Raw genomic sequence first — 19,011 nt, 5'->3', positions numbered from 1 at the left:
CCTTACCAACCTCAGTCTCGGGGCTTCGTATGTTTCTTTGCCTATCAAACTTCGCTTTTGGCAGGAAGTGGCGGAGAGTGGGTGTGCAACAAGTTCGTAAAAAGTTGTGAATCTACGACTCGACCCGAGCCAAATACAGTGGGTGAGTGTTGTACGACCTTCTTACCAGATATCATAAGATCTTATTCCTTTATGGAAGTTTCCTTCCCGAGAAGCTATCTCGACGTTAGTCAACCTGGGAGCCTCCACAGAACTCGCTCTGTCACGCAAGGCTCAGTCATCTGAATCGTCGTGCCCTTCTTGAGGCGGGACCGATAAGAGAGATTCCCTGCTTAGGCAGCTCATCCTACCATTGAAGTTTACGCTCGCCATTGAGACTATCCAGTTATGGATCTCTTCTGGACGGGCAATTCCTGAATCAGCTTCGGATTCGTCAGCTCAAAGACTGCTTATCCGAGTCGGACATCGTTCAACCATGCTTACTGAGGTGTGTCCTGAGCCAGATGGGCCTTCGACAGCTGTGTGTTGCGCGACTAGAAGTGCATCATGCTTACAACCGTTGTGAGAAACATCGTATAAAAACTGCCAATCCTTCTCATTTTTACTTTTATTTCATCCCTCATCTGACGATGAAAGTTCTTGTACTCGGGTATGTTTCATCGAGTGACCTTGTACGAGTCCCCCACTGAATGCGCGTCGTTTTCCCCCAATAGAGTTACAGGATTTATTGGGTGGCCCACGGCCCAAGCGCTCAGTAGAGCAGGCCACACAGTCTATGGGTTGATTCGCAAGGAGTCCCAGGCGCAGGCCCTGAAAGCTGCAGAAAGTATGCCTCCTTGTTCATCGCGCTTCATTTCTCATTCTAACCCGAACCTTTCCAGTCATCCCCGTCTTGGGAGAAGCCTCGAAGCCGGACGCGTGGATATCCATCATCCGCTCCATTGATGTTGTCGTCGAATGTATCGGTGGCCCCCAAATCCTCGACGTAGGGCCGTCAGTCTACGAAGCTATCACCGCTGCCGCTCGCGACCTCCGACCGAACTCCATCCCGAAACTCTCCTACGTCTACACTAGCGGCTGTTGGGTTCACGGCGACGATCGCGTCAACCTCGTCTCCGACACCTCCCCTCTATCAGTTGCTCCCTCTCTCGTAGCCTGGCGTCAAGAGTTCGACCAAAAGATCATCAAGAACGAGATCTTGAATGGTATCGTGGTTCGACCCGGTATGTTGTACGGGTACTCGGGTTCATTGTCGGCGACCTTGTTCGAGAAGGCGGAGACGGGAAAGGTAGAATGGTATGGAAAGCCTGGTGGACGTGTTTCGTTAATTCATCCGGATGATTTGGCGGACCTTTATGTCAGGGTTGTGGAGAAATCGATGCTGGTAGGAGGAATGGTCTTCGATGCGGCGAACGATCAGACGGAGGGATTGGACGATGTCTTTGAGAGGATATTCGTCTTAGCGGGAGTGAAGGGTTCAGTCAGTTATGCAGACCCATCCAACGGTATGTGGAATCGGCGTCTCAGAAAGCGGTGTATCTCACTACTCCGTTTGTTTTTTGTTCTTTAGATTGGGAAAGAGCCCTTGCGAGCACAGTCCTTATGAGACCCTATCTTGCGAAGACGCTGCTCGGGTGGCAACCCAAGAAGCTGGGTTTCGGAGATGGGCTGTCGATCTACTATGAGGCCTGGAAGACGTCGGGGCGTCAATTATCTGGTTTGTTTGGTTGATTGGTCTCTTCACTGCTGTGTGGCGCACCCTTTCTACTCTTCTATATGATCGTATCTGCTTCAACAAATGCATTTCCGTGCGAGACGCTCATAGGGCCGGTGTATGTGTCTGGGCCGTACTAACCTGATATCGACGCCTCCGAGGCGCCTCTGTCCGGAATCAATATAGTGTCAAGTGTGGTCCAGACATCCGCACTTCAGTCGAAGTGCACCTGTGCCATCCCGATCCATCTATTGTCCGCTATGGTCCCATCTTTGTACAATGTCGATCTCCGGGCGAGCATTTTCACTTAAGATAAGGGTGTCGGCGGCACATCTATCGTGGGGTGCGGGACACTAACAGATCGCTAGCCTATAAAAATCAGCGCGGCCTGAGTACTAGTGTCTCGCAACATCTAACTCTATTATACATATCACAATGTCCATCAGAGTTATGTGTTTGATGAAGCGGAAGGAGGGGATGTCTAAGGAGGAGTTTAGCGAATACTGGTGAGCCTTCTCTTTTTCAGGCATTCCTTGTCGTTTGCCAACTCGACCGTACTTGTCACAGGAGTAACAACCACGGCAAGCTCTTCAGCTCAGTGAAGTCCGTTCAGACCAATCTCGTGCGGTACAGTCAGGTACGTCCATCCTCCATCCCGCACCATCATAAAACTGTGTCTCACTATCATCGACGCGAACAACCCCTATCAATGCAGTTTCATATCCTCTCGAAGGAATCTGAAACAGTTGCCGCTCTTGGGCTACCTATTGGGCCGTACGACGGTGCCGCCGAATTCTACGTCAACGATCTCAAGGACCTTTTGGCTGTGTTCGGAGGAGAGGAGTACCAGCAGGTGAATTTCTTTTTTGAACACCTTGCTCCAACGATTTCTAAGCTTGACTCACTGAAATGTCTTCTGAACAGAATGTAGTTCCTGACGAGTTGAAGTTCATGAAAAGGGATGAGGTGATGTTCCTCGTCGGAGAGAACGATATCAAGTTCGAGAAATAGCGCTGTAAACGATAGCAACAAAGGTCGTAAAGAGATCGCTGTACACGCTGATGTATATCTGAGCCTTCTATGAACTCTCTGTTGGGACTGTCACACTGTATGGCATATGTTTGTGCGAGATAATATCCATGTTGCCCATTTAGTCGAACCAAAGTAAGATGAGCCGAATGCAGTTCAAGTGACTTCCGACATCTCAAACGATAGAAAGTAAGTTCATTGATAGAAGGTTGAGCTCCTAATAAATATGTAGCAAATTCCAGATATAAAGCATTTCGTCCTGTTGAAGGGGAGCGCTGGATGGATAAATGGACACAAGATGGACCAATCAAGCGGGAGCGAACTCCAAGAGGCTCACATCACCAATTTCCCACAGCTTAACGAACTTATACCCAGTCTTCTCCCTATAGAGTAACGCCCAGGCGTGTCTGTCAGCATGAATACCGAGTCTAACTGAGCAACTGTGAACGAAAGAGAACTCACGTCAAAGCAAGATACTCGTCAAACGTACGCTCTTTCGAGTTGAAGGAGGACATCATGAAGAAGTCTTGGGCGTACGCGCGCAGACCACCCATTCCATAGTTTGGTAAAAGCGGTTCAGGAGCCTAGAACTCATCATTCAGAGGATATCTTTCAGATTGAGCTATATGGTACTAACTTGTTCAACGGCTCCTCCGGTCGTGCCCGAGCTCCGAAGGGTATTCTTCACGATGAGTTCGTCTATGGTTTGGGCGTAACCGTGGTCGGGGTCAGCCAGGAGACTCGAAGGACATAGTATACATACTAATGAGAAGTCTACTGGCGGGCTTCATTGCGCCGCGAACGTTGGTCAAGATCTGCTCGCACTGGGCGTCCGGCCAATCATGCCTGAATAGTCATTTAGCGTCAGAGGTACTCTTACGAAGGTGCGTAATGATAAAAACGCACAAACAGTAGCTTAGCTTGAAAGATACGACCACCTATGTCAGCCTGCGCATGGGAGCAAGGAAAGGATACATCAAACATACGAAGTAGATATCACAGAACTGGACAGGGGTCTCCTTGAAGAAGTCGAGTGGAACGAAAGACACGTCGCCTTTGGTGATCGCGCTCGGACATTCCTTCTTCCAGAACTGCAAAATTGAGGTTTACCTTCGATATTTGATGATGCAGAAGACAAAATGAAGGCGTATCCATCGTACCTCACGGCCTTGCTCGATAACGTTCGGCAGGTCTTGGACGACAGGGCGAAGTTGTGGGAATTCTCGGTAGATATCCATGGCGATGTGGCCCATGCCACCGCCGACATCACAGAGGGTACTGCCAGCCGGCAAGGAGCTCCAATTGTACACTGTGTACTGTATCTCAGTATAGAATCGGACACTTCCGAGAGTGCGACGAAGAGACAAACGTTTAGGTAGTAAATGGGTCCCTTTCAAATTGCTATAACCCGCCATCGCCTTTTGGAAAATCTGATCAAACATATCAATATCCAAACAATATCATGATGATCAATATATTTTCACCCTCGATTCTTGAGCGGGCGCCTGCATTATTGAACCAGTCGGTTGGGGGTATCAGCTTCACAACTTGGATGAGATAGAAGAAGTCCTCTGACATGTTGGTAATACTCGAATGCAGGCATGCCGTATGCACGCGTGAAGGAGTTGTCACTCGGGCTTTTGGAATGGGCCGTCTTAGAATCGGTAAGAGTATCCTTGAAGAAGGAAGCAGGCCTCATCTGAGACGTCCTATGGGGTGACGATTGGATGACATTAATGTAGACAACGACAGAAAAAGACATAATCTACTTACATGTGGGCGTGCATGCTGGGATCTTCATCTTCGGATATGAGCTCCCTACTGAGACGGTTGTTGGCAAATACGTTGGGCCCCACTGAACATTATACGTCCTTGCTTAGGAACTGGCAATCATTCTGAGGTGGACTGTATCATGGCACTGACCTTCTTTGAAAAAGTGCCTCGTCGCCAACATTCGGAGGACCCGCCCAATTTTATCTGCATCCAGGCCAGACTGCTTTGCTAGGTCGTCGACGTGGACCCCTTCAGGCTTATTCTGCAGGAGGTTGGCCACTCGAGCGTAGATGACAAACTCTAAGCACGCGGGTTCCTGGAACTGAATGGCCATTAGAGCGTAATATGGAAGGATCGCACAGTTAGGTTCGCTCACTGAGGTTGCTTTCTTTTTGAAGATAAAAATCAGCACCTACTCGGATAGGAGGGAGTGATCGGGGTACTCACCATCAAAATCGTATACGAAGGAGGCACCACAGTCAAGGCCAACTGGGCGCACGCAGCTTCAATAACCTTCACCGCAGTGGAGAGGTCAGGGGTGATGCCTTTTGCCTCATCAAACGGTCCAGCTACGGCTTCGTCAAGAGCAGGAATAGGTTGTCCTACTCTGTCATATTCAGCGATAACCACCTTAACGGCGTTGGTGATCAAGTCGACGAGAGGGAGGAGCTGAGTCGCAGACATTACGCAGGAAAACAGCTGAAGAAATAAGGGCACAAAGGATCCATTGCTGTGAGCAAAGCATGCTTATAACTGGCGGTCGACAGGGGCTTTCTATAGAGGCCGTGGACACTTTCTCCACAACGCCGACCAGACACGTAGAGCGGACGCCGTGAATCTAATCAGATAAGCGATGCGGCGGCCGAAATGCCGCACGACGATCGCAGGCCGTCTGTGAGCACTGAATGGAGTGAGTCACAGAGCAGACGTCAAGGAACTGCACTACACGCTCACCTGAGATGTGGTGTACACCATAGTGATGGTACGAATAGCACCTGACCATGACGAAGCCTTTCGGCACAAAAGAAATGAGATGATTCGGACGAAGAATGCTTGCGAGAAAGACGAGGCCGAGTCGTGCGTTTTAGGGATTGACCCTGCGCTCGTACCATCTTTCGATACGTGATACTTAGTTCTAGCCTGCATTACAGATTGTAATCACGGCAGACATGAGGGAAGATTGGTGGGTGTAAAAATGAGTGAAGATGCGTGAGTTCGGAACATCACGGCGGTTTCAACAAATTGAAGCGGAGCTCTGACTCATGTGGCGCAAAGCTATTTAAATATTTTGAGTATTCACTCGAGTGCGCTGCCGTTCCTTGACTATGCAGTCTGCTACTAGAGGGGGGAATGTTACTTACTTTACTGTCTCAGGCATGCCTTTGAGGAAGGATGGGCAATAATGGCACACTCTGGAACACTTGGCCTGTGGCGATACCGTCCTAAGTAAATGTAAATACATGCTCGAAGAACGGTTGGCTAAAGTCGGCGTCCGTTGCCCACACATGCTCCAATGGAGCAGCTACCATAGTACCTACTTCACCAAGATACGTTGGAAATACAGAATCAAATGACATTGAAAAGCCCTCACGCAGCCACAAACTCTAATAGCCCAAGCTTCCCCGTGACATACAACTTCACGAACCTGAATCCAGTTTTCTTCCTACGTTTTGCAGCCCCACGCCCGTCAGAGAGCAAGTCAGATCCGCGGTGCGACGAAGGAAGACTCACCCGAGATCGACAAATTCTGCCAAGGTGCGTTCCTTTGCGTTGAGGAGGGCCATCATATTCAAGTCCATGTTGTACTGGAAGACGTTACCCATCCCGTAGTTCGGTAGGAGCGGCTCCGGAGCCTAGAGGAGCAGAAAACAGTAAAATTTAAGCTCCCCGGTCGCAGCGGCGTAGAATATTCGGGCACGAGAAACTCACGCGGTCGTCCGCGACGGCCTCTTCTTCTTGAGGACGAGAAACGTGTTCAATGATAAGTTCACCTACACGGAGGATACGGTCCTAGTTAGCGAAGTGGTTATGTATGACAGGTCTGGATAGTAACACAATGCGTACGAATAAGAAGCTTGCTGTGCGGCTTCATGGCTTTCCGGACATTAGCTAACATCTTCATCGATTCCGCTGCGGGCCAATCGTGCCTGTAATAATACTGTCAGTCTCTGTTCAGTCCGGATAAAGAGAAGTCAGATGCGTACAAGACATAATTCATCTTCTCATGTGTCAGATATAGAAGTGATATGACGAAAGGATGATTAGGAGATACATACGAAATACACATGACACCCTTCCACAGGCGGTTCAGCAAACAGATCGAGTGTGACGAAGGATACTTTCCCATTCGCTATAGCCTCGGGGTACATTTTCGTCCATAGCTAATAAAGATGAACACTATGAGTCAGAAAGTAGTCGCCCCATAATATGACACAAGTGAAAGCGTACTTCGGCGCCCGGCTCTTTCATAACCTCAAGATCTTGTACAAGGACGCGTAGGTGAGCAAACGCCTTCAGAACATCAAGTGAGATGTGCCCGGTGCCTCCGCCGATATCACAGAGTATGGCACCATCAGGTAGGTCGTTCCATGGGTAAGCTATGAGAGGTGGATAATGTTAATATTGAGTCAAATATACAGAAATGAGTACACAGACCGTTGGGAATCGTATGTTTTCCACAGACCTCCGCAAAGGCGATCATGGAACTCTGAACCCTCTGCAGCAAGGGATAAACTGCTTGACCCGGACTCCTAGATTCTGGAAACACTCACGTCTACTATCTCCTTCGGGGCCTGATGGTCAAATATGTTTAGCTCATTAAGAGGAAACGGGACAAGACGATGGGATTGAAATATGTACCTGTTGATAGTAAGACATTAGCGGGAAGCCCATTGCACGATCACAAGCCGTAGCGTTAGCCGAGTTACAATGCCCCGCCACCGGATCTGTCACAATATCGGCGAGTTGTGCCGCAGACTTCAAAGCCTCTCCGCTCCTTCAAAGAGACTTGTCAGCCACCAATGAACATACCCGTAAGGACCAGCGCGCCTCACAAGTGACCGACCAGACTGGACACATGATTGCCGGAGACAAGGGTCATGCTGATACGATTATTCGCAAATACGTTGGGTTTGACTAGATATGTCCCACCTAATTAGTGGCTGAAACGGCGCTAACAAGAAAGCACGAATGCGAGCATTGCGGACCTTCGATGAAGCAGTGCTTAGTCGCGAGGAGCCTCAGAACTCTCCCCAGCTTATCGACCTCGATTCCTGACTTTTTCGCAAGCTCCTCGATGTGTAGACCTTCTGGCAGGTCCACGAGCAAGTCCGCGACTCCAGATTCTGTGACGATCTGCAAGCATACGGGTTCCTCGAACTATGGAGCAGGAGGACCGGTGAGACGGCACAGGCTAGTGGGGAATGCAATATATCACTTACGCCGAACGCTTTCTAACGTCAAGGCATTAGTGTATAGGGGTTCCTGCATGATAGGTAGGCGCTCACATTTGTCATGACATGGGCAGGACTGGCGACGCTGAAGCTGAGCTGCGCACATGCGGCCTCGACGACCTTGATGGCCCTTGCGAGCTCAGGCGTTACAGAGGCTGCAGAGTCGAAATGGCCTGAATTCGTTGAGCCGAGAGCAGGGAAAGGTTGTCCGACCGTGTCGTACTCCTTGATTACATCCTTGACGGCGTCGGTGATGAGGTCTACAAGGGGTGTGAGCTCAGCTGCGGCCATGGTCGTAAATATGAAGAAAGGTGATAATGGCACCAGATTGGTGAGAGGTGAAGGGACATTTGTCGTCCACAAGGTTTAAATAGGGTCCACTTACTCTAGTACTTAGTATGGAGGAGTTCCTGGACCGCAAGTAGCCTTTGAAATACGGCACCCGCTCATACTTGTGTCGGTCTTATGTTTCGGGTGAGACGGAGAGGAATATACCTAAGTAATAAACCCGGTGCCAACAAGATCGTACTAAGGGCCAGTGTTTCACGACAAACCCTCACGGTAGCGAGACTCGAGCGAGACTCGTCCATGGCAGGCTCAAAGAACTGAAGCACACAAACATGTCAAAACTGCCAACGCACTAGTGAAATGTGAGCGATGAGAGTAAGAACAGTATTTCCTATAGTTGAAGTTAGGCCGTGACAAGAGTGGAGGAGGCTAGAGGACCAAGACAAGGCTCGGACTTGTCGATGGTGAGCTTCAGGGACCTGTCACGGCTGCGGCGGACACCATCCACGTTATTCTCACGTGGCATCGTCCCAAAAGGGTACGTCATGTTTTGCCAAGGCGCCACATAATGCAGCCAAGACTTCACCGCCGGCTTCAACGACGACGCTCTTATGCTTTGAAATCAACTTCAAGAGAACTTCACAATTGTTCAAAATATTACAGCCTGCACTGAGGCTCAGTATGATATCGATCTACCATTATCTCAATATTTGTTGATTTTTAGAGGCTTTTTTTCACTGGTCGCTCTGTTCTAGACTGCGCCTTGTGCGACAAATTTGATGTGGGGAAATGGGGGAAGCGACCGCAAAGCGACGGCCGGGTGATGTTATTGTCAGGGACCTTCATAAGCGAAGAGACGAGCATGGCCACAAAGCCTCCTTTCACCGAGCCCACTCTTCTCGCTGGTGCTGGCAACCAAATTTCCCTTCTTTCCACCCTTTCCCATCCTTTTTTTCTTGCTTTCTTTCAGTGTCTCCTTCTTCTGATTTCCCTGGCTGGCACTGTTTTGAGGCGTCCGACTCAGTCCATTCTTTTTTGACCCGTTTCAGAGCCTTTCCTTTTCTGTTCGCAAATCGGTTCATTGCCTGTTACCATTATGTCGGTTCCAACCAACGTCACCTTCGACGACACTCAAGCATCCTTTTCTTGGGCTGGCTCTTGGACGGTTTCAAGAGCGGATGATGACCTGTGCGAAGAGTGCTCAAGCTCTAAGATCGACGCGACCCAGTTGTTCAACGGGACATCGCATAACGCGCTTGCGTCCAATTCGACAGGATCGTGCACCTTCACTGGTGCGTCCCATCAACCTTGCTCGGGTCAGTGTCAACATCACTGATCATTCCTGCACATCAGGGACCGCGATCTATGTCTATGGTGTGGATGCACCCAACTCTGGTACTATGCGGTTTACCGTCGATGATGACCATAACACCACCGAGGCGCATGTGTACGACGGGGACTCTGTCATCTATGACGCCACACTCTATTCTGTGGCCGGTCTATCGAACGGGCAACATACGTTGAACTTCGAGATGACGACCGCCCCGGAGGATGGAGGGATGAGCTGCATAGACTATGCAGTCGTCACGCGTGAAGACATTGCGTCTGTAAGCTCGTGAGTAGCATGCTGCCCAGTGCTCCGGGTATCTTGTTCTAATATTTTTAATGTTCCTGTTTAGTATATCGAGGTATACTTCTCCGATTCTCCTTCCTGCGTCATATCCTGATTTGAGTACAGTGACGACAACAACGGTCACCATTCCACCGCATCATCATCCTCATACGCCTTTTCAGCCACCACCGAAAGCCTTACCACCGCACCTACACCCACATCCTCATGCGCTGACAATTCATCCTGTTCTGTGTCCGGCGGAGTATCCGAACAAGGTCCATCACAACTTCTGGTCCCCCCAGAAACAATCATCGGAGCAGTCGTTGGAAGTGTCCTCGGTCTATTCATGATCATCGGTGGTCTGCTGTTCCTGTGGTACAAGAGGAGAAAGAAGAGCATGCTGCGGCAACCGTTACCTTTCGTTGGCTGTGAGCTCTTCCTTTCTCATCCTTCCCAAACACGCTTCATGAGCTCCCATGTATCGCCTCGTTGACCACAGTATTGACGATCCTTTCCCTCTTGCGCATCAAGTGCCTTCGCAAGAGGCACTGGCTCGCGCACAGTCTCGTGAAAAGCCGAATGCGTTCATACCTCACGATGTGCCCCTAACACCGCCCGTCGATACCCTACCACGACCATTCCCTGCACCAGACCCCGGCAAATTCAACCGTAAGTCCTCATCCCAGCTCTTCCCTCGCTGCCCAATTAGCGCACTGAGATTTTCTACCCCCACCAATCAACCAGCCCCTCTCCAAATCCTTCCCCCAGCCGTGCTCGAAACCCGCGTCGCCGACCTCGAAGCCCAAATGATCACGGTCCAAGCCTCAGGCTCCGGCTCCCTCTCCACCGTCCCCGTGCCTATCCTCTCCGCCCCTCCCACCAGGAGCAGGAGTCAAACGCGCAGTGCGAATCCCAGCAAGGCTTCGCGAGATTCAGGGCGAAGGAAGGTGAACCGTGTGGCAGAGGCGACGCCACCTGGGGCGCAGCCACCGCCTTATTCGGGCAGGAGGTTTTCAGCAAAGAGGTTACTCCCATAACCTCCTGGGTTTACCGGGTAGTGAGAAGCGCGGATGGAGGATGACATGACGGTGTGGCGGTGGATGGCGTTGTGGTGGTGGCGGTGGCGGTGGGTGCAGACGTTGGTATGGTGAGAGGGAGACCGCGAAGACCGAGGAGAGAAGGCTGCCCTGGAGTCGGAGTCGAAGAGTTCTTTTCTGTTCCTGTTTTTCTGGTTGGTGCTATCGCTGGTTCGATGGTACTACTGTGCTCGCGCAACGACTGTTTTTTTTATCGTTTGCCCGAGCTCCGTGTATAGTATGTGCATATTACCCTGGGGTCATTAGCATCTTCTATGAAGTTCGGTTTTTTCTCTTCACTTGTGGAAGTTTGGGTTCCTTTTTGTGCCTGCTCTAGTTTGGTTCTTGGTTTCCGGCACTGCGTGTGAGTGGTCTGTATTACATTACATCTTGTTTTGATCCATGGTCATCTGCACATCCGACTGGATTCTCTGGTTCTCCGCGCGGTCATCTCACTCAGAGGCAGTACGAATGTGAAAGACATGGTAAGCGTGATACTGCGTACAACCTCATCGTAACACACACGGCCACGCACAGTTGTAAAAAGAGTGGACGGCGAACTGGCAGGGGCAGCACGGTAACATGCACGGCCACGCACAGTTCTATCATAGCTAGAGTGAACGGTGAACCAGGTACTCACATCGTAACATACACGGCCACGCACAGTCCCAGTACTAAGTTCAGAACCCCTATTCCCCACCAGATTCTCTGAATCCCTGTTCGTCAAAAAACCGGATACGTAGATCCCACCATATACGCGTCCACCATCCACGGATGAATCGTGAGTTCGCTCGCCGTAGCACTCTGTACCGGATCCAATCTCGTACATTCCCGAACGAAACTCGCGATCTGCTCGACATCGCCCGGTTTGGGTCTCAGATGGGCGCAGGCTGCTAGACATGCTTCGATAGTTTGCATGTGGCGTCGTGGTTTGCGTAGCAGATCGCCTGTGCAATATTTAGCATTGTGAGCATAATCTGTATTTGTCTAATGATGGTCGAGGAGAGATGGACGTACCGTGCTCGTTGAAGAACTGACTTCGTATAGCAGATTTGTCCAGAAACGCCGCAGACAATTGTTCCCCCCAAAGATCCATCATCTGCGCAAGATGAGCGTCATCGAGCTTCCTATTACCAGTACCCGTATCGTCGCCGCCGTTAAATGATTTCGGATCAAACAATGACTCTCCAGTGAGTAACTCAAAGACCTGACATCGTGAGAGCTCGCAGTTAATCGTGATCGTACATAGATACCAACAAAGGACGCGTGACAAACTCACCAAGCAGCCGACCGCCCACACATCTACCTTCGTGCCATAACTCACGTCGAGCATAAGTTCCGGAGCCCTCAGAGTGTAGTGCGTGACGATATCTCCCGCTGGAGGAGAACCAACGAATCGACCTATCTATGCAGTTGTCAACTCAAAGCCTCGACCTGTGTACTGAGAAGCGGGAGAAAGCAGCATACACTGTCCGTAATCCACCAAATAAGCCCCAAAAAGTTCCGCCTGCATCGGTGTGGTATCTCGCGGTATATCACGTGGCAAGGCCTGAGTAGCCCACACAGGATAACGCTCCCCCGCGCCATCATGCGGCAGTTCGACCTCGCCATATATCTTGAGTGGGTTCTCAGAGAAATATTTCTCGATGGCGTGATCTCCGAAGGGCCGTCTGAGGAGTACGTTGGTAGGCCTGACATCTGTGCGCAAGAGTATGTGAATATTGTGAGATGAGAATGACGAGAAGGGTAACTCACTCCTATACTCCGACATATCGATAGAATTCACAGGCAGGACAAGACACGAGTGCGGACCCGTGTCACCGCAACTGGCCTCTGAATCCTGCAGGAAATGATCGAGAAGTGGAAGTGTACAGAGCCCTCGAGCGCTTGCGTCGACCTTCTCCCATATGTTGAACTCTAGGTGAAGGCCGGCTGGCCGCAGTTTCGTATCCCCCGCTGAGAGCACCTTGGCAGCGCGAAATGTGTTTGGCTCGTGTGATCAAAGTCTAAAGTCCTCGTAAGAAACAAAAGAAGCAATATGTCCGGATAGGTAGGATGAGCACCCACGACAAACGCCTGCGTACCACAAACGAGCCAAACATTCGAGTATCGTCCAAAGCCAAGTCTACAGACGATCTCATAGTATCGCCCATTCTTGAGCGTGAGCGTGGACCCGGACCGCTGAGGGATGAAGAAACCGCCATGGCTTTCTGCGGGGAGAAGTGGGTAACTCGTGATCGCACCTGAGTTGAGACGAGACACGACGTCAACGGCTAGGGAAACAGTTGGGCCTTGATGCAGCTCGGAGATACAGGTTTATAATAACTGGCGAGGTGGAGCCATGGCCAGATGACTGAGGGTAAGAAGTGTGTGCGCAAACAAAACACAAGGATTGTCGTAAAGCTCGCTTAGAACCGCGGTGCCAAGTGTTTTCCTGAATCCATCACAAGTAACCTACCGTTGGAAGTCCATATAAAGCAACGATAACGCTAGACGACTTCGGACATGTAAGTAGAACAACGTTCAGGTGAACAGTAAGCTGTCGAATCGGACAAGTGTCGTAGTTGTAACTCCCGAAGTCGTCGCAGCGTGAAAAGATCAGAAGTGCCACCTTCCCACGCCTAACGTAGAAGGACAGAGATTGTGGCGGTGAAGTGTCGAGTTTCGGAGACCGCACCGAGACCGTGGACTCAGACCTGCACCGTTTGGATGTCATTGTTCATTGAGGAACAACCAGGAGAACGGCCGGTTCAAGTTATTCTCTTTCAGGTGAAAATGTTGGTGGTCGAGGCTGACTCGTCCGACAAGCATGAGAATGATGACGGGAACAGTCTTGTCAAAACCACTCGATAATGGCAGGGCTAGTGTTATATAAACCTCAGGTCGGACCGTGGCCACCACATTATTCTGTGGTCAACAGATCTTTTCGACATGAATCAATTTCGTTTACGGTCAATCACAACATATACAGTAGTATCAGGATAGCACTGACGAGGCACACAAGCGGTAGCTGCAAGATATGACTGCTGTGCGTATTTATTGACCCATCATCAGCGAATTCGGGAAAATGCTCTAACCGGTTACAATGACGCGCAATGCGTTGTAACGCGTACAATCCCGGCCAATCCACGGCAACATTGTCCGTCAGATTGTAACAGGTGGAAGTGGATTAAACCCTTGCCATCAACTTTTCCATCCGTTACGATAAACCCGATAGGCACCCGGCTAAATGCCAAAAGGGCCGGAGGCGGAGGCTCTTCCGCCTCTCGCCCCCGGTCCCGCGTCACCTCCTGGCCTCCTTCCTTATCTTATCAGCCACCCGGCAGGTTGTAAATGGCTCAGGATTATCGCTTCATGGACGGCACGCGCAGACTGGGGCTCGAACTCAAGGGCAAAGGTTGTATTTCACTCAAAACTATCTAATTACATGGTACATTACTACTACACTAACGGGCCTTTGTGTGGTCATGCAGTACTCGAGCTATGTTACCTTCTTCGCAGCCCTTACGCTCTTCAAATTCTACATCTGCATCACAGTCGACACACGAAGGAGGGTCAATGAGTAGACAGCGATACTTGTGAGAGGTTGCTTCTCCCAGGATATTCAATCATGTTCACAGTGCGATCAGAAGAGTAGGCTAAAAACTCACGCACATAACGTACAGTTTGACTGTTAGCCCAAACCAGCTCGAACCCCGAGGAAGTGAGACCTTGGATTGTAACGCATTGTGATTACTCGTCCGTGTTGTGTTGGATTGTAAGTCGTTCCAACACCACATGGGCCTGATCTCGGGATGGAACGTGCTACGATCGTGCCTTCCTGGTCATATTGAAATGATAATGGATTACAATCGGCTTCCCTTCCGGCGCGGGATTGTAACCCGGCCAACGTCCGGCCACTTTTTCACGAATTCGCTGATGATATTGTGCGATATCTGTTTGACATTGTCGTTGTTGTTGGCGTGCTTTACCAAGGCCAAGGTCATCGACACGATTGACTCCTCTGGCGTGTGCTGCGCCGCTACGTCTGTCGCTAAAGCCGGTCGCGGGTGCAAGTGCAAGCCTTGCAACTGTGCCACCAACGTTCGTAAGTGCCGCTGCTGAGCACGATGCACCTCGTTCTAGTCAATATGACGACAAGGAGCAGGTAAGAGTTGCACTCTGAACGTTTCCGCCACCCATATCCCCACCACTCGAACGACTCGTCTAGTTTGGCTGCTAACTGCTTTGCATACACCATATGATCTGAAACAGACCGCGACCCGTCTCCGCGTATCTAGTACTACTATGCCAGATGTTTTCTGCCTCTGTCTTGAATTTGTACGATTATCTAGGAACGGAAGAAATGATGATGATTTCATAGTTGCCTTGCGATATATTCGCTGTGTCTTTGTTCACGCAGCACGCTGAATACTCACGTCCTAAGCAATCTCCATTATTGGGAGATTTTGAGATTGTCGCTGGCAATAATTTGGCAATAATACTTAGCTGTGCTTGCCATGGAATGCACGAATCAGCGCCAATCTGGTGCAAACAGGACAGCGAGGAATTAAATGAATCCAGAGACGGGTTCTCGGGTCCTGAAAGGAAGGATGAAGCCAGCAACATGGCCGACGGAGTAGGCCTGGATGGAGTTTTCCGCTGGCGAGGCGGGATGGCGCACGCTTGGATATCACATCACACAGAAGAAACCAGGCGTCTCCGCTCTCCCTATACATGTCCCAGACGACCTCACTCACCGCCAATATGCCACACGACGTGGTTTACCTGCCGCCACATCGTCCCTTCTCGACCACTACTTCGTGCGGCCTCTGGGTTTCTTCACCTTTGGCGGCGTTATTCGTGCATTTGAAGACTTACTCTACACCGAATACTGGAGTCTTTTCCGCACAGAACGTTATAACCCATCCAGGGCTGGTCGCGCAAACTACTTCGTTGAAAGTGCCCCAATCCAAGGCCAGGCCGTTATGCACGTCATCCTTCGGCAGGAATCGAACACCCATGTCTGCCGTCTTCATTCCGCCAGGGTGTCTGAAGGCGAACGGTTCTACCTCAGGCGCCTGTTACAGCATCGACCGGCTCGATCCTACAGGAATTTGAAAGAGGTGCGGGGTATTGTGGCGGGCTCTTTCCAGGAAGCGGCCATCTCCTGCGGTCTTTTCGACAACGAAGTTGAGGTGGAGTACGCAATAACGGAGGCCGTCCAAGCGCTGTATACGCCACGCCAGATTCGTCTCCTCTTTGCCGACCTCCTTGTCAACGATTGTGTCCCCTCTCTGCTGTCAATCTGGAACAAGTTCAGGGAAAAGATGGCGCTGGACTTAAGGCTCCAACCATTTACTATACATGTACGAAAATCCCGTACATACATCTAATACTTAATGTGACGGTGGGTAGACAAACCACGTGGAGACAAACCACGCGAGCGAGACAAACCACGCGAGACAAGCCACGTGGACTACAGGTGAGCATCCGTGTGGCGGCCTTCAACCCGTGTGGCTCAGCTTGGCTCTATCACAGCAGCCAGAAAACTGCAAGCGAGCTAGGCTGAAAACTTTTCTCTTCCTCTTATTCCTCTCCGAGCAAGAGTTAAATTCAGCTAGCAGAAGTATAGCCAATTAAACATAAACACACGCTCGAGTTTGTCTCGAGTGACAGTCTTTGCTTCTAACTTTCCACGGGAGCAAGCCCCGGAAGTTGAAGTCAAGAGCATTGCAATGTTAATGCCAATTGTTGATGGATTCAGATGAGAATTAGATGGTGAGATAATATCCACAGATAAAGTCTACCCCATTAGAGCATGGAAGCCCATGCATAAGTATCATGGGGCACGGGCACGGGCAAGCAACGGTATCGGAAGCCAGGTATCAGGCAGTTGCTCGAGCTCGCACAGACCTTCATGGTGTGCACAAAAATACAAGCTGCTCATCCCAGATATCAATTTATCTCCATCAACAGGAGTACTCAACCAGGGTAAAAGAGAACAAAAGCTCTCCATCTTCGCATGCACCACAGCATGCTCTAGCGTGTAATGGCATGAGCTTTTTGATGCCTCAGCATGGCCTCGGATGAGATTCACGACGACAACTGTATTTTCGAGCATGAAAACTGAATTAGCTTTGCAAACAAGTATATAAGCCCTGTGCCTCGGGCACGGGCAAACTGCTAGTAGTATATGGTATGTACATGTATAGTAAATAGTATATACATCAGTAAATAGTTATAAATGGATAAATAATACCAAGGGGAGCTGACAAATATAATAAATAACCGGGACCTAGTTAGTTAGTTAGGTCGTCAGGCCTCTTAAAAAATTTTTGGACCCCACCTAGAAAATTCCGAAAAATGACCAAAATAATACCTTGGGCTGGGAGTGATGTAGGTATCATGTCCTGACACTTATTGAATTGTTATAGAAGTATTTTGAGGGCACAAGGCTGATGTATGAGTCAAAAATAGACTGAAATAATCAAGATCTTTACCGTCAGACAGTCTTGTGCAAAGCTCAGACTGGTGAATTGAGCAAAAATCAAGTGTGATTGAACAGGCATACATTATGGAAACACTGAAGCATAAGGGTTGGGCTCAGAGGCTGTTACGACCGGGCTTAAGCTAGGCTTAAGGGCGGCGTTGGTTTCGTGAAGCGGGGAACGATCGAGTCGTTCGGCACCGTCGGCTTGGGCGATCAGCGAGGGGCTTCGGAGGTTCCGGATCCGGGGTTCTGGCTCGGTTCGTCTAGACGCGGCGTCCGGTCTAGGATCGAGTTCGTTCAGATGAGGTGTCCTCTTCTGAGGCAGGTGTCCTGCTAGAGCTGATGTGGATTCGAGGTTCTAATGGTAAAGCTCTTCAGTAGTTGAGATTCGAGGGGTATTGTCTTGAGGTCGCACAAGACGATATCGAGAATTCTGGTGAATTCAACTGAAACACTGTAGGTACAATACAAGTGAACAGGTTGGAGAATCTCGACTACAAAGGTCCGATATTTATACTAATACAAGTCCGTGTGAATCGCCACGTCATCTAGGTCCGCCACATCAGCCTAAGAGTTCATCTGCACCGCCGAGCTAGAGTCAAGCCACGCCAAGATAGTCTGTGTCAGACAGAAGTAACGTGTCCGCAGTCCTCCTACGTGTCCAGCCCACTATTGTATGTGTCCGAGGTAAGTATACGTGTCCATAAGAGAAAGAGATATGTTTGTAGAAAGGTTTTTAAAGGGATTTTAGTAAGAAAGGATTGAGCCGAAGTCCGGGTGTGTGTCGCCTTACTAGGAATGTGGTAAAGGAAAAGAAAAGGAAAAGATACACGAAGTAACAAAGAAGAAAAAGCGTCCATAACAGAGGCTAGGGCAGGGGAAGATCAACGTCAGCGGCAAACATCAGCAAACCAGGAAATTTCTCATAGGGATACTATAGAACAGATATTGTTGGAGAGCATTGAGAGCTACCATATCAATGTTAGCAACTTATGGATCTCTGGTTCCTATGTATAGTGGCAATATCTCCTATAGCTCTCAGTGCTCTCAGTGCTCTCAGAGCTCTCAGAGCTCTCAGAGCTTCTATAGTCATTTTCCACCCAACTAATATTGTTTTGGATTAGGGTTTCTTCTATAGGATCATCACACTAATCAGGAGACAAAGAAAGATTATATATTCACTACAGTAGGGTACAGATACATGACAACACTGTGCTACAGTAAATTACATGAAAAGAATCCCTGCCAATTACTAACCTACATAAGTCCTGTTGGAAGAACATAGAATCAGATTCTATTCCTGAGTAGATAGTATGAAGAATAAACTTACCAATGATCTAAGAAGAGGCCAGAGATCTCTACACACATAGAAAAACAAAGAAGTGAGACATAGGTGCTGAAGGCAGAAGAAAATAAAGGCTCATACCTGCTCACTAGGATTTGATACAGACTCTAGAAGAAGCATACAAAGAATGTTAGTAAGATAGACTGTGCATAAGTAGAATAGGACAAATACATACAGTCTCATATCCATTCAATTAGGCCTATATTCTAAAAGCAACCAGACAACTGAAGGATAGCTAGAAACAGTATAT

The 19,011-nt window shown here is 49.5% G+C and overlaps 7 protein-coding genes across 7 annotated transcripts; 4 read left to right on the top strand and 3 right to left on the bottom strand.

The window, feature by feature from the left end:
- Positions 1-629: 629 nt before the first annotated feature.
- On the top strand, positions 630-1,809 carry STEHIDRAFT_169215 (NAD-P-binding protein; the record flags this gene model as incomplete). Its single annotated transcript, XM_007305074.1, has 4 exons — positions 630-649; positions 714-826; positions 882-1,505; positions 1,571-1,809. The coding sequence occupies 4 exons, from the start codon at positions 630-632 to the stop codon at positions 1,729-1,731; spliced, it is 918 nt and encodes a 305-aa protein (XP_007305136.1). The 3' UTR covers positions 1,732-1,809.
- A 254-nt stretch (positions 1,810-2,063) lies between these two features.
- On the top strand, positions 2,064-2,863 carry STEHIDRAFT_122222 (uncharacterized protein). The gene is made up of 4 exons (XM_007305073.1): positions 2,064-2,220; positions 2,282-2,351; positions 2,430-2,567; positions 2,639-2,863. Exons 1-4 carry the CDS (start codon positions 2,150-2,152, stop codon positions 2,723-2,725), a joined length of 366 nt encoding a protein of 121 aa, XP_007305135.1. The 5' UTR covers positions 2,064-2,149; the 3' UTR covers positions 2,726-2,863.
- Positions 2,864-3,050: 187 nt separating this feature from the next.
- On the bottom strand, positions 3,051-5,656 carry STEHIDRAFT_98700 (S-adenosyl-L-methionine-dependent methyltransferase; the record flags this gene model as incomplete). The annotated part of the gene is made up of 15 exons (XM_007305072.1): positions 5,471-5,656; positions 4,964-5,417; positions 4,893-4,904; positions 4,667-4,838; positions 4,517-4,598; positions 4,320-4,452; positions 4,228-4,248; positions 4,113-4,173; positions 3,904-4,052; positions 3,730-3,834; positions 3,650-3,663; positions 3,507-3,589; positions 3,381-3,442; positions 3,206-3,327; positions 3,051-3,126 (listed from the first exon to the last, which is right to left on the bottom strand). The coding sequence occupies exons 2-15, from the start codon at positions 5,198-5,200 to the stop codon at positions 3,051-3,053; spliced, it is 1,329 nt and encodes a 442-aa protein (XP_007305134.1). The 5' UTR covers positions 5,201-5,417; positions 5,471-5,656.
- Positions 5,657-6,103: 447 nt separating this feature from the next.
- STEHIDRAFT_157801 (S-adenosyl-L-methionine-dependent methyltransferase) lies at positions 6,104-8,259 on the bottom strand (the record flags this gene model as incomplete). The annotated part of the gene is made up of 14 exons (XM_007305071.1): positions 6,104-6,179; positions 6,248-6,369; positions 6,446-6,507; positions 6,581-6,663; positions 6,721-6,734; positions 6,793-6,897; positions 6,965-7,113; positions 7,172-7,232; positions 7,288-7,308; positions 7,376-7,511; positions 7,570-7,651; positions 7,723-7,894; positions 7,957-7,968; positions 8,023-8,259. The coding sequence occupies 14 exons, from the start codon at positions 8,257-8,259 to the stop codon at positions 6,104-6,106; spliced, it is 1,332 nt and encodes a 443-aa protein (XP_007305133.1).
- An 892-nt stretch (positions 8,260-9,151) lies between these two features.
- On the top strand, positions 9,152-11,356 carry STEHIDRAFT_122216 (uncharacterized protein). Its single transcript, XM_007305070.1, has 6 exons — positions 9,152-9,548; positions 9,610-9,871; positions 9,936-9,944; positions 9,995-10,296; positions 10,368-10,537; positions 10,613-11,356. Exons 1-5 carry the CDS (start codon positions 9,353-9,355, stop codon positions 10,475-10,477), a joined length of 879 nt encoding a protein of 292 aa, XP_007305132.1. The 5' UTR covers positions 9,152-9,352; the 3' UTR covers positions 10,478-10,537; positions 10,613-11,356.
- A 311-nt stretch (positions 11,357-11,667) lies between these two features.
- STEHIDRAFT_169210 (kinase-like protein) lies at positions 11,668-13,178 on the bottom strand (the record flags this gene model as incomplete). The annotated part of the gene is made up of 6 exons (XM_007305069.1): positions 13,029-13,178; positions 12,700-12,950; positions 12,412-12,642; positions 12,224-12,345; positions 11,962-12,151; positions 11,668-11,891 (listed from the first exon to the last, which is right to left on the bottom strand). The coding sequence occupies exons 2-6, from the start codon at positions 12,713-12,715 to the stop codon at positions 11,668-11,670; spliced, it is 783 nt and encodes a 260-aa protein (XP_007305131.1). The 5' UTR covers positions 12,716-12,950; positions 13,029-13,178.
- A 2,394-nt stretch (positions 13,179-15,572) lies between these two features.
- On the top strand, positions 15,573-16,319 carry STEHIDRAFT_157798 (uncharacterized protein; the record flags this gene model as incomplete). The annotated part of the gene is made up of 1 exon (XM_007305068.1): positions 15,573-16,319. One exon carries the CDS (start codon positions 15,573-15,575, stop codon positions 16,317-16,319), a length of 747 nt encoding a protein of 248 aa, XP_007305130.1.
- Between the last annotated feature and the right edge of the window lie 2,692 nt (positions 16,320-19,011).

Source organism: Stereum hirsutum (genome assembly GCF_000264905.1).
Source record: "Stereum hirsutum FP-91666 SS1 unplaced genomic scaffold STEHIscaffold_8, whole genome shotgun sequence".
Taxonomy (NCBI): Eukaryota; Fungi; Basidiomycota; class Agaricomycetes; order Russulales; family Stereaceae; genus Stereum; species Stereum hirsutum.
Note: the sequence above shows the minus strand (reverse complement) of the source record. Positions and strands in the feature narration are given on the sequence as shown.